Below are 13,879 nucleotides of genomic sequence, written 5' to 3' on the forward strand. Positions count from 1 at the left end.
CAGGACAGTCCTTCACATTTCCAGCTTCACTGAAAAGTCTGTCAGGTACTCTAGGCCTGTAGGCTGAAGACGGATGCCTCAGTGTTGCAGAGGAACTCTGGGTGACTGTCAGATGTCTCTGTCTTTTCTAAAGTCTTGGAAGCTGCTTGCAATGCACTTCCTGTTTACTCAGGTAATATTTATATTCTTCTGGGGCCTTGGATGGAGTTGAAGACTAGATAGTTATAGTTGTAGTTTTCTTTAATTATGAAAGAAAGTAAATTAGGTATAAAACTTTGGAGTCAGTTAGGTAGTGGTAGCGCACACCTTTAATGCCAGCTCTTGGGAAGCAGAGGCAGGTCTGTGGTTCAAGGCCAGTCTGGTCTATAAGAGCTAGTTCGAGGACAGGCTCCAAAGCTACAGAGAAACCCTGTCTCAAAAAAACAAACAAACAAAAACAAAAAAAACTTTGAAGTCACTAAGATGGGATGGATAGTGGAGTGTTTTCTCTGAATTTGCTAAATGCAAATGGACCAAATATTGTAAATTCTTGATAACTATTTTTATTGAATATAAAAACATATATTTTACTATGTTAAAGTCAAAACCTTTAATTTTTATTCAGAGAAAAAAGGGGAAATATCGTGGACTATTATTTTAATGTGTTACTTTTTTCTGCTGCTTTGTTAACAATGCAAAGACATGTTACATTTGTTTCATTAAATAAAATTAACCTGGGGTCAGGAGGCTGAGTCAGCAACTAGCTGGCAGGAAGTGGTAGGGAGGAACCATATGTATCTGGGGTTCTAAAGTGGGGGCTGAACAGAAGGATGCCTGGCTTTTTGGGAGACATGAACAAGAAGAAGAGGTTAGCTGCTGGCTGTTCAGCCTCTCTGAGCCAGCAGAATTTCACCTCAACCTTTGGATCCTGAGTTCTATAGAGGGATAGAGATCTAGACAAAGTTCCCTTTAGCAGTCATGTGATAGACCCGAATTCCCGCCTGGCTGGCTGGCTGGCTGCTGGTACTGTGGGGTTGCAGCTGCCAATGAAGGCAGCATTTGCTTAAGGGGCAGCCGCTGTATTTAATGAACAACGACGGGGCCGTCCTCCTTTTAGCACTGACTGTGCCGGGGCTCGTGTCTCTGATCCGCCCTGTCCCACGTCCCATGCCGCCCCCTAACCCCGTGCTCACCTTACAGCACTGAACCATGCCCAGGGCACTGAAGCATATGGTCCGGCCCCCCTTGTGTGGCAGTGTCTCGGGGCCATCTGCGGCTGCCTCCAGCAGAGCTGGGTCAGGAACACTGGGCCCGGCCTGCAGAAACTCCTCAGAGAATCGAGCAAAGCTGCACACACCCACTTCTGAGGAGAGGCCGAAAGAAGGGACAGCCATGACTCAAGGGACCCAGGGCAGAACTATCCCAGCATTCCCTGAAGCCAGGACAGCTTGACGAGAAACTCATCCTCCAGTCCTGCCCTGTGCAGTCAACCCTGAGGACCAGCCCTTGCCCAGGCCCAGTGAGAACATAGCCTCAAGTTGGTGCACGCACACCACCCTGAGGGGGTGGAAAGCATGTTCACCATGCCCGGCACTGGAGCGCCTTGGGACCACACCACTCTGCCTCCTGAGTAATAGTTGCTAAGGCCTCCGCTCACCATGCCCCGGAAGGAACCTGCCAAAGGTGAAGGTCCAGGCATCATGGGGGTACAAGTCGGCCAGCGTGAGACCCAACACGCACAGTGCGTCCCCTGGCTTGTTGTTCTTCAAGAAGGACAGGATGCCATCTGCAGGAAGAAGGCTGGGGTCAGGGTGGGCAGAAGAACCTCCCATCTGTCTCTTCTTGGTCTGGGATCAACCCTCTCAAAGCTGGATACTGACAAGCTACATCCTGGGGAGACCCAGAACCCAGACCAGCGATATGACAGCTGAGAACGATGGGCCCAACCTGAGAGACAGGCCAGGGATCCCCAGTGCCAGTCACTTACTGGGTCCCTGTCTCCTGGGTCATGAGAGCTGATCTGGACATAGTCCCTGTGGAGAGGCTGAAAGGACAGTGGAGCTGGGGACATGGCCCAGTAACGTGATTTCCTCAACTCAGTAAAGTGCTTGTCATACAAACATGAGAGCCTGAGTCTGATCCCCAGAACCAATGTAAGAAAACTGGTCCCAGTGACTTGTGATCCCAGCACTGGGGAGACAGAGACAGGTGAGTCCCTGGGGTTTACTGGCCGGCCAGCCTGGCCAGATCAGTGAGTCCCATGGTGGGGAAGGACCTGTCTCAAAAAACTAGGTTTTTAGTAAGTAAAGACCTAACCAAGACTGACCTCTGTTCTACACACACACATATACACGCACACACACACACACGCATGCATGCACTTACAGACACACACACAGGAAACAAGAACCCAGCAGGGAACAGGCAGTTGAACAGTTACCCCAAAATGCCCACATCCAGGTCCCTAGGCCCTGGGAACAAGTTACCTAAAACAACAAGAGTGACCTGCGGTTGTAATTACAGTGTTAGGAAGACAATGGCTCTGCATTGGCCAGAGGGTCCAAGTCAGAGCAAGGTGTCTGAGCCACCGAGGGCAGCAGGAGAGAGACCCAGGTGGCCAGTGAGGCCCAGAAAAGCCAAGAGAGTGATGGCAAAGGGGGAGGGGAACGGACACTAGACAGAGAAGAGCTGCCCCCGTAAGTCTGCTGTGGACGGGCAGAGAAGTCAATGGGGCTGGGAGCACCTCCATATGGAGACCAACACAAGGCAGGGAGATGGATGCACTGGGGTCTGGGAGCCATTGCTAAAGAGGCATAGAGGGGAGCCCCTCCATGGCCTTTACGCAGGAGGCAAGCAGACTTCTGTGAGCTCCAGGCCACTCAGGGCTACAGTGAGACTATGTCTCAAAGCTAAATTAAATAAGGTCTCAAAGCTATTAAAAAGAAGTAAACTGATTTTGACAGAATATTTGATGTAACTAAAACTATCTTACAAACATTTTTTCAGTGTCTTTTGGGCCCTGCATGTGCTACATAAATACTCTACCACTGACCACACCCCAGCCCCTCACTGGAGGATTCTAGGCAGGGGCTCTACCACTGACCACACCCCAGCCCCTCACTGGGGGATTCTAGGCAGGGGCTCTACCACTGACCACACCCCAGCCCCTCACTGGGGAATTCTAGGCAGGGGCTCTACCACTGACCACACCCGAGCCCCTCACTGGGGGATTCTAGGCAGGGGCTCTACCACTGAGCCACACCCCAGCCTTCTTTTTACTTATTTAAAACAGGTTCTTAGTATGTAGCCTAAGCTGCTCTAAACTCACACTGTAGCCCGGGCAAACCTAAAACTTTAAATCCTTCTGCCATAGCCCTGCACTATGTCCTCAGCTGACCTCAATGAACTTTTCCTGAGCCCAACACCTGCTAAGAAACCAGGGCCAAGAGAAGCCCAGCCCACAGTGCAGTGAACCTAGGCTGCTCGTTAGACAGGAAACAGACCCCAGAGATGCTGTTCTCTGTCTGCTGCCATTAGGTTCCACACCCAGCACAGGACGCAGACTGCCCCCAAGGGTCACAGACCAGCCCAGAAAAGAATTATGCCTTTGTCATACATGGGCAGGCAGGGTGAAGGAAACTATCCCGGGACATAGATGCTACCAGGAATGCTTTTCAAAAAAAAGTGTCCACCTATCAATCAAAGCTAGTGAGTCTCTGGGCACTGCCGTGTGCACCTTTAATCTCAGTATTCAAGAAGTTGAGGCAGGAGGATCACAAGGTGAAAGCCGGCCTGGGCTACTGAACTGTCTTTGAAATTCACAAAGGTGTGAGGAGGGTGGAGGGCTGACTCAGTCCCAGCACTTCGTGGAGTCTCACAACGTCCTGTAACTCCACTTCCAGGGGATATGATGACCCCTGGCCTCTGGCACCTGCATGCATGTGATCCACATAAACTCACACAAGCATAGACATATGCACATATATATAAATTATTATTATTTTTTTTTTTTTTTTTTTTTTTTTTTTTTGGTTTTTCGAGACAGGGTTTCTCTGTGGTTTTGGAGCCTGTCCTGGAACTAGCTCTGGTAGACCAGGCTGGTCTCGAACTCACAGAGATCCGCCTGCCTCTGCCTCCCAAGTGCTGGGATTAAAGGCGTGCGCCACCAAAATTATTATTATTCTTAAAAGCACTTTTTAAAGCACCGGCTGCTTTTTGCCGAGGACCCCGGTTCAGTTCCCAGCACCCACCAGTGACGCATAACCATCTGTAAGACCAGGTCCAGGGGGATCTAATGCCTGCTTCTGACCTCGGCAGGTACCACACATGCACATGGTGTGCATACACATGCCCTGGCAAACACTCATGCACATAAAAGAAAGCAACTAAATCTTTTGAAGTCTTAATTATATAAGTAACTCAGGCATGGTCACTTGTGACTGTAATCCCAGCACTGGGGAGGCAGAGACAAGCGGATACCTGCTGCTCACCAGCCAGTCAGAAAACAAAGTAGGGATGGAGAGATGGCTCAGCAGTTAGGAGCACTGGTTGCTCTTCCAGAGGTCCTGAGTTCAATTCCCAGCACCGACGTGGCAGCTCACAACTGTCTCTAACTTCCGGTCCAAGGGATCTGGCAGCCTCACTCAGACATACATGCAGGCAAAAGACCAATTCACACAAAGAAAAAAATAAATCTTAAAAAAATTTAAGCAAACAAAGTGGACAACTTCTGAGGAATGATATCTAAGGTTGTCCTCTGGCTTACACACACATGTTTCAAACACACATACACACACCTGCATGCACACACACACACATACACAAAACATCAAAAAACATTCCTTCCCTCTCCAGGGCTCCTTCCTTCCAGATGACTCTATTGCTGCACAGTGTTACCCCAGGCAGCCCCCCACACCCTTCTAGCCCACCTGTGTGAAGCTGGAACCCATCAGCTTCCTGACTGGGTCTTGAGGAGCAGTGGATGGAGGCGGCAGCCACTGAGGGCAGGCACTTGACTCGAAGGCCCAGGAAGAAAGCCTCCGCACAGCTTTGAAGGTGGTCCAGCAGGGGGCATCCCGCCAGCCCCTCACTCAGATCTAGGTGAACAGAAACACATTAGCCTGCTGTGACCTCTGGCCCAGTGAGCCTCACTCATGTGAAAAAGGCCAGTTTCCCGACAGGGCAGGGATCACAGCCCTATGCGATAACACAGGGTGGGCAAAGGTATCTAAGCTGACCGAAGAGGACAGCTGGCATAGCTAGAAGCTAACAGGTCCCAGGCCAAGAGAAAGGCAGCCTGGCTAGGGCAAAGGGGCACCAGCTGACAGCGGTGTCCAGGGCATCTGGAGCTGGGGACAGCCACTGAAAGGGGGCCAATAAGCTCACTGTATGCTACTTGGACAGGGCACAGATCTCAGATGGAAACAAGGAGTGAGTGGCTGCAGGGTCCCAACACTGTTAGAAATGCAGGTTTCAGAGGCCGGGGATGTGGCTAAGAAGGTAGAATGCTTACTAAGCATGCACAAGGCTCTGGATTTCACCCCCATCGCTGCACACACAGGACAATGGTGGTACACACCTGCAATCCCGGCACTCAGGAGGTGGGGGCAGGAGGGGCAGGAGTTTAAGGTTACATAATGAGTTCAGGGCCAACCCAGACTAAAAGGGATGGAGAGATGGCTCAACAATCGAGAGCACATACTGTTCTTGTAGAGGACTCAAGTTCAATCCCCAGCACCCACGATGGGCAGCTCACAACTGCTCATAACTTCAGCTTCAAGGGGATCAGATATCTCTGGCCTCTGAGAGCCCATGTGCGCATGTGCACAAATCCACACACAGACACAAATACACACACTTTTTAAAAAGGATGGAAAGAAGGAAGGGAGGAAGGGAGAGTGAAAGACGGGTCCTAGGCCCACCCTAGCCCTCCTAGCCAGACCCAACAGATGATGTGGACAGAGGGGCTAACTCTAATGCAAGTGCGAGCAGCAGGAACCACAGTGCAAGTGGTACTGTGGCCCAATCAGCCGGGAGGAACTGTCAGAGAACCCAGGCTGGTCACTGAGGTACCATTCTAGGGGGCAGGACAAAGCAGGGTATATCAATGTTCAGAAAGTCTGTGCCCTCTGTCCTCCCTTACAAAGATAATAGCCACAAGTGCCCTGCGTGTCCCTCTGCCAGCTTGTCCCTCCTCACTCTCCAGCATCTGACTGAGCTTCTTTCTCAGCCCTAGTTGCTCCACTTTCTCTAGTGTCTGCCTGATAAGGAGACGTGGAGGATTATCTGAGGATCCCCAAGTTCCCTCCACGCCCAATCCAGTGTCCTCTAAGAGATCATGAGGACAGTTGGATTTGCCTTCAAGTCCTACCTCATCCAGAATCCAGCTCTACCACCAAGAAAGCTGGCAACATCTCCAACCTCAGCTTCCAACCTGTGGCATGAGTAATTTTTGCCCTCAGCACCCACAGAGACCCCAAGCACCCAGCAAATGGCCTAGGGAAGGTTAGGTTATGACCAAGTCATGGCCAGGACTGTGAGTACACCACCTAGATGTCCCATACAGAATGGAGAATCCTAAAAAGGCAAGCCACTTTGCTGTGGGACAATGCTCTTGTACACTGTAGATCTGTCACTCATATTGGTTTAATAAAATGCTGACTGGCCAGTAGCCGGGCAGGAAGTATAGATAGGGCAACCAGACTAGGAGAATTCTGGGGAGAGGAAACACAGAGATGCAGTGTCAGCCAGACATAGAGAAAGCAGATGAGAATGCCTCACTGAGAAAAGGTACCAAGTCACGTGGCTTAACATAGATAAAAATTATGGGTTAATTTAAGTTGTAAGAGGTAGTTAGTAATAAGTCAGAACAATAAGCCAAACAGTTTATAATTAATATAAGCCTCTGTGTGTCTCTTTGGGACTGAATGGCTATGGGACCAGGCAGGATAGCAACTTCTGCCTACAACACTTTGCCCCACCTGAGTGTCCAGCAGACCCCAAGCCATTGCCTTCAAGTCACTTCTGTCTATAGCTGTTTCTTACTGGGGGATTCTAGGCTCTACTGCTGAGCAACACTCCAGCCCTTAACTAGGGGATTCTAGGCAGGTGCTCTACCACTGAGCCACACCCCAGCCCCTCACTGGGGAATCCTAGCTAGGCAGGTGCTCTACCACTGAGCCACACCCCAGCCCCTCACTGGGGGAGTCTAGGCAGGGGCTCTACCACTGAGCCACACCCCAGCCCCTCACTGGGGGATTCTAGGCAGGTGCTCTACCACTGAACCACACCCCAGCCCCTCACTGGGGGATTCTAGGCAAGGGCTCTACCACTGAGCCACACCCCAGTCCCTCACTGGGGGATTCTAGGCAGGGGCTCTACCACTGAGCCACACCCCAGCCCCTCACTGGGGGATTCTAGGCAAGGGCTCTACCACTGAGCCACATACCCCCTCCCAGGAGTACTGATGGCTCCAGAACAGCTCTCATACCTATGGGCTGCAGGTAAATGTGTTTCCGGGCCAGGCTCTGCTTCCGGAGTTGCAGGGAAGCATGGAAGGTCTCGAAATCCTCAGGGGCCTCTGGGCGACTCAGGAGCCAGTCAAAGGCCGAGTGGATGAGCAGTGTGCTGAAGAGGGTCCGATGAGGGTTGTAGGCCTCAGACAGGAAAAGCCTTTCCGATGGGGAGAAGGCTGAGGTGTAAAGCTGCTGCAGGGCCAGATCGCAGGAGATCAGGGCATCCTTCAGGGCCCGGGGCCCGAAGCTGAATTCCTGGGGTGGTCTGCACTGCAGCATGGTGTGTGTGTGGCCCCTGGCCACTCCTTGAGGCTCTTTTTCTGGCCCATGAATCTCCCAGGGGACAGCCACGGTCTCTTCTAGAACCTTTCCTTGGGCTGACAGAGTAGCTGCTCAGGGCTCCCAGGAGACAGACTGGACTGAAAGACAGTGTGGCTCCGTTCTGCCTTGTGCTGGAACGTCTCAGCAAGATGAGCAGAAGCCTGCAACACCCTGCAGAGGACACACGAGGCACCATGGTCATTGTTCTGATCACACATACCTGTCTCTCAGACCACAGGCGGTTTTCTGTGAACTGGCGTCAGAACGATGCCATTTACCACTAGGAGGTAACATTCCCCTAGCCCTGGCAGAAGGGATGCACACATGCACGCTGGTGCGTGCACGACTGTGGAGGCCAGAGGTTGATGTCAAGTCTATCACGCTCTACCTTACTTTTGGTAAAAGAGTCTCTCACTGACTGAACCCGGAGCTCAGAAATTCAGCCAGGCTGGCGGGCTGCAGCCCACAGATATGCCAGCTCAGTTTTTCACATGGGTGTTGGGGAGTGCAAACTCAGATGCCCATGCCTGTGTGGCAAGTGCTCTACCCACTGAGTCAGCTCTCCGTGCCAGAACTGAGCACGGAGGCGCCCTATTTCCTGACAGAGGTCTATTTCCACAGGACCCCAACTCTGCTTTAATCCATCAGAAGTGAGGGGCATGCATATAAAGGAAGCCTCTCCCCTCAAGGCTAGGAGGGCTCCTTCAGAAAAGCCAGAGACTGTCCCCGCCTCTTACAATCACAAAAGGGCACCCTGCTCCCTCAGGGAGGCGCCCACACCCTCCCCCCAAACTACAGGCTTCGTTTCAAGAGCTCTTTGTGCACCTAGGGGCTGTCCTCTGGGGAGAAAGGCAGATGGACTTCTCCCAGGCCCTGGTTTCTAGACTATTAACAAGGCTCTAAGACACAGACCTAACAGTCAAGAGTCAGCGTGCAAGCCTGACACAGCGAATTGTAGCTGGAGGCAAGCAGCTGGGCGGACAAGCAGAGGGGCCGCAAGCGGTGGGAGTCACTGTCAACCAGAGCCCGCCCTGGGAGTGAAGATGGGCACGCAAGTGTTTTCATCGGGTCCTGCTTGGCTCCAGCAACAGGTTGCTTTGGGGTTTACTTCGCATCTCAGAGGGGTCTGCTCAGGCAGGAACATAAGGCAGGTGCTGCTCGCCTTCCCTGCCCCAGCACGGTCAGCTCCCAGAGGGGAGGAGGGATGCAGCCCTGGAGGCCTGCAGCTGCTAAGCACCTGACTCCTCACACATCTCATCAACCTATTTTTGTGTCCGGATGCCAATCACACCACCTACTTAGACTCCCTGCTCTGCCCCAGACCTGCTCACACGCGCAACACCCAAGCCTCAGCCAGGAGCTGTGCCTCTAAATACCCCTCAAGGTTGTAGCTACTTCATATTTCCTTCCTTCCTTCCTTCCTTCCTTCCTTCCTTCCTTCCTTCCTTCCTTCCCCCCCCCCTTCTGTACTAGAGACAGAACATGTGACCTAATGCAGGCTAGGTAAAACCTATCCCTGAGCCATACCCATAACCCCCTTGCTGGGGGATTCTAGGCAGGGGCTCTACTACTGAGCCACACCCCAGCCCCTCACTGGGGGATTCTAGGCAGGTGCTCTACCACTGAGTCACACCCCAGCCCCTCACTGGGGGATTCTAGGCAGGGGCTCTACCACTGAGCCACACCCCTATCTCAGCGTCACCCTTTCTATAATTTGAAATGGCCTATATGTTATTTAATCTGGAGTAGCCCTTGAGAGTCCCCCTCACAGCTTCCTCAAGAGGAGAAAAGAAGGGAGGCCATGGTATAACAGACGACCTGAGCCACTCTGATCAACATCTTGTATACCTCATCTGACATTTTGAAAATCTCTCAGGAACTAGACGGTAATACACACCTTTAATTCCAGCACTCAGGAGGCAGAGACAGGTGGATCTCTGAGTTCCAGGTCATGAATTTCAGGACATCCAGGGATACACAGAGAAACTTCTGTCTCAGAGAAAAAGAAAAAGAAAAAAGAAAAAAAAAGAAAAAAGAAAATCCCTTTCGATCACTTTGTGTGAGTTGGGTGTGTGTGTGTGTGTGTATACACATGGAGGCCAGAAGTCAATATCAGGTGTCCTCCTCAATCATGGCCCACATTATTTTTTGAGGCAGGGTCTCCCCCTTAACCTAAGGCTCACCAGTTCAGCTAGACTAGCTGTCCAGTGAGCTCTGAGGATCCTCCTGTCTCCACTCCCCACAACAGTACTCCGGTTACAGATGTGTTCTTCTGGGGGTCTAATACCCAATGAGCTATCTTCCCCGCCCAAGACTATTTTTAATACAACATTTCATCTGACCTTATGACAAGCTTAAAGTGCGATTATCAATATTCACCTATCTTCTTGCCAAATAAACTGAGGCTCAGAGAGGCAAAGCCAGTTGTCTAGGGTTGCACAGCTTGCTTGAATACTGACTATGATTTAGTTCCCTCTCCTACCCATAGGGTCTTCCCTGTGAGCATGCAACTCCTCGCTTACACCACACGTACCAGTCAGGGGCTTCGCTGCCGCCAAACACGCCCACTCAGGCAAAGCCGCGGGAAATGAGAAGCGTTGGTGAGACAGGGTTTCACTGGATTAAGATCCCCTGCCTCAGCCGGTTCATCCCGGTCTCAGCTATTTAAGGACTGTCCCCTACATCCTCCTCAAGGGCTGCTCATGTACCCACACGCATGCTCAGTGCGCCTTGACGGGAGGAAGGCAAACCAGAACATCATCCTGGCATCTGCTCCATGTGGAGTGCCGTGGGCAGCCCACCCCTGAACCCAGGGCTTGGAGGAACAGGACACACGCCAGCTCCAGACGACACAGATGGATGCTAAATGTCACGCCTGCAAACCCAATACTTGGGTGACTGAGGCAGGAGGATCACCGTGAGTTTGAGGCCAGCCTGGGGCTATATAGCAAGACCCTATCTCACAAAAACAAAAAAGAAAAGCAAGACCAGCAAGTAGGAACACAAATGGCATCGGAGCATGATGGGAAAAGAGGGGGTGGTGTTGAGGACCAAAGGAACCACCTTCCAGCGGGTACGGGAGGCTGGTTTGACAGGGTCTGAGTTGGGCTCCAGAGTAAGCAAGACTCACTGTACCGTCTCGTGTCTTTCTCTGGGGTCTGGTAGCCCGGATGTCTACATAGAGAGCATTTCCTCTCAAACAGCCCTTGTGGCCATATTTACCTTCTGGGGTTCTTAGAAGGTGCCCATATCCTCACTCTTGGCCACTGTCTCAGGTTTTCTGTCTTGTATGTCAAGTCTTCACAAGACCACACACTTCACATAGAGACTGAAGAGACAGGAGGAAGTGGTCCTAGCAGCCGAAACAGCCACAAAAAAAGCTGAGGGGCCACCCCACCCCTCCCACCCATCCTGTCAGCCATGCCAAATCCTCCTCAGAATAGCACGTCCAAGATGGCCCGGAGCTGTACTCTGTGTCTGTCATGGTCTGTCGCTATCCCCTGCTAATCATCATGACAGTGGCTGTCCATGTCCCGCAAGCCTTGAGACCTCAAAGAGCTAGAGATACTGCCTTTCAGATAGGGAAACTCATGATGGTCATGGGTCCCAGGGAGAGGCAGGAGGGCCTTCTGGTATCCAAGTCATGGACCCCCTGCTTGGTAATGAGGTTCTAGACTGGTAGTTCTCAACCTGTGGGTTGCAATGACCCTGGACCACATATCAGATATTGCATTACTATCCATAACAGTAGTAAAATTACACCTATGATATATAATTACACCTATAATGCTATGGCTGGGGTCACCACAGCATAAGGAAGGTTGAGAACCGCTGTCCTAGAGGAAGGCTGTCTAGTGATGAGGGGACAGGTACCACCCTCTCCGAAGAAACGGCTTCTCTCCCCTGCTGCTAAACCTAGATTCACCTGTGAGGTGCCTCCCTCTCTGTCCTGTATTACTCAAAGCCGGAGACATCATGCATGTCCCCAGAGGGGCAGCTTGAGGTGACCAAGATCAGGTCACCCAACTCCAGCACACTTATTCACCTCTCTTCCTTACAGTTTTATTTTGAGACAGAGATTTATCATGTAGCTTGGGCTAGCCTCGAATTCGCAGCAATCCTCCTGCCTCAGCCTCCCAATAGCTAGAATTACAGGCTTGCCTCACCACATCCAGCAGATGCCTGCCCTTCGGACAAGAAGCACCGTCTGTTCCTTGTTTTTCTGAGACTACAAAAAACGCCCAGCAGCTGCAGCCGTTTGTTTACTAAGGGCCAAGTCTTCAGGGCCAAGTCTTCACTGTGGCCTTACGCAGCCCCAGGGAGAAGGAAATGCAAGGCGCTTTTGGAGAGGGGAAACAGGGCTTAGACAGCTGGGGAGGACTCTCCGGAGCAGACCCCACTCTCCCTAGTGACCCCAGATCCAAAACCAGTTACTTTCCAGGCAGTGAAAGGTTCACGTGCCTAAGCTTTCGTGCAAGTTCAGAATCTCCGGGCATCAGTTCTTTGGATTGACAGGTAGCCCTGTCTTCCTGGAGCTTTGACATTACCCACACCCCTCCCAGACACAGGCTGAGGAGCAGCCCGGGTAGCAAGAGACTTCGCTTCTCTGGGGACATCCCACAACAGTCAGCCTGCCCTTGCTGGGAAATACCTTTCCCCATAGCCTGATCGCCCCCCATCTGAAGATGTCGTGGCTGTTTGGCCTGGGGAGCTGCTGGCGGGGATTTGGCACCCTGCTCCTCGGAGACCCTGCTCCTCTCTGGAACCTGACCATCAGCGCGCGTGACATGTATCAAATCCCGGTCCCTGGAGCTCACTGAAACCTCTATCCAAATCCACCCTGTGCATCCCGCGGTCCCCGGCACAGGGACACACCGCCACCACCCGGACGCCCCCCTGGCTTGTGCTGGTTGGAACCCCGACTCTGCAGCACCACCAGCACCCACCCCGGACATCAGAGCCCCGCCAGGTCCCGGCTCCTGGGGCTGATCTCCGCGCGTGCCCTACCTCGCAACCGGGTGCTCTCCGGAGCTTCCTCTAAGCAGCTTTGGTGTGCGGCCACGGGGACCAAACCGGTCCTGGTGTGACGTCAGCAAGCGAAGCAGGGACTGAAGCTGGATCCGGTGGAAAGTGTGAGAGGAGGGCGGTAGGAAACGGTGCCACACCCTCCCCAGTGGCGCTCAGACTTCTGATGTCTTGTCTGCTCCGGAGCACGTGGGCCACTGACACTCCCAGCAACTGTGTGCTTCGGAGCTCTTCTCAGAGCCTGTGGAGAAGGTGGCACAGCCCAGGCCAGCCTAGGACACCGAAGTAAAAGACAACTGGTGTGTGTGTGTGTGTGGGGGGGTGATCCTAAAACTGACACTGAGGCAGGGGGATTGAAGGCTCCAAGCCAATCTGGGCTATATATAGTGAGAAGCTGTCTCAAGCCAAAACCAAACAAACACATAAAAAGGAAAAAATGAAAAGAAAAAGAAAAAGCCCCAAATAAGAATGCCTGCCTGTCTACAAGGTTCTGGGTTTGAAGCACTTGGCACAGCATAAATCACATGTAGCAGTGCATGCCTGTAACTCCTATAACTATGTAATCAAAGATGACCTCCAACTCTGACCCTCCTGCCTCTACCTCCTGAGTCCTCCCTAGGGTTGCAGGGTACACCATCACACCCATGAGTCCTCCCTAGGGTTGCAGGGTACACCATCACACCCATGAGTCCTCCTAGGGTTGCAGGGTACATCATCACACCCATGAGTCCTCCCTAGGGCTTCAGGGTACACCATCACACCCATGAGTCCTCCCTAGGGCTTCAGGGTACACCATCACACCCATGAGTCCTCCCTAGGGTTGCAGGGTACACCATCACACCCATGAGTCCTCCCTAGGGCTTCAGGGCACACCATCACACCCATGAGTCCTCCCTAGGGTTGCAGGGTACATCATCACACCCATCAGTCCTCCCTAGGGCTTCAGGGTACACCATCACACCCATGAGTCCTCCCTAGGGCTTCAGGGTACACCATCACACCCATGAGTCCTCCCTAGGGCTTCAGGGTACACCATCACA

At 52.3% G+C, this 13,879-nt stretch overlaps 1 protein-coding gene across 3 annotated transcripts in view; it reads right to left on the minus strand.

The window, feature by feature from the left end:
- Amz1 (archaelysin family metallopeptidase 1) overlaps nt 1-13,879 on the minus strand; it is a 35,487-nt gene that overhangs the window by 7,270 nt on the left and 14,338 nt on the right. Inside the window, exons 3-7 of one of the 3 annotated variants that reach the window (XM_057764840.1) lie at nt 12,822-13,111; nt 7,469-7,985; nt 4,908-5,075; nt 1,637-1,765; nt 1,173-1,342 (exon numbers count right to left, since the gene is read on the minus strand). In XM_057764840.1, coding sequence (XP_057620823.1) covers nt 1,173-1,342; nt 1,637-1,765; nt 4,908-5,075; nt 7,469-7,772 — 771 coding nt within the window. In that variant the 5' untranslated portion in view covers nt 7,773-7,985; nt 12,822-13,111. Of the gene's footprint in view, nt 1-1,172; nt 1,343-1,636; nt 1,766-4,907; nt 5,076-7,468; nt 7,986-10,347; nt 10,430-12,821; nt 13,112-13,879 lie in introns of those variants that run through there. The other 2 variants (XM_057764843.1, XM_057764842.1) reach the window with 2 other exon arrangements.

Source organism: Chionomys nivalis, chromosome 3, assembly GCF_950005125.1.
Source record: "Chionomys nivalis chromosome 3, mChiNiv1.1, whole genome shotgun sequence".
In the NCBI taxonomy this organism is placed as follows: domain Eukaryota; kingdom Metazoa; phylum Chordata; class Mammalia; order Rodentia; family Cricetidae; genus Chionomys; species Chionomys nivalis.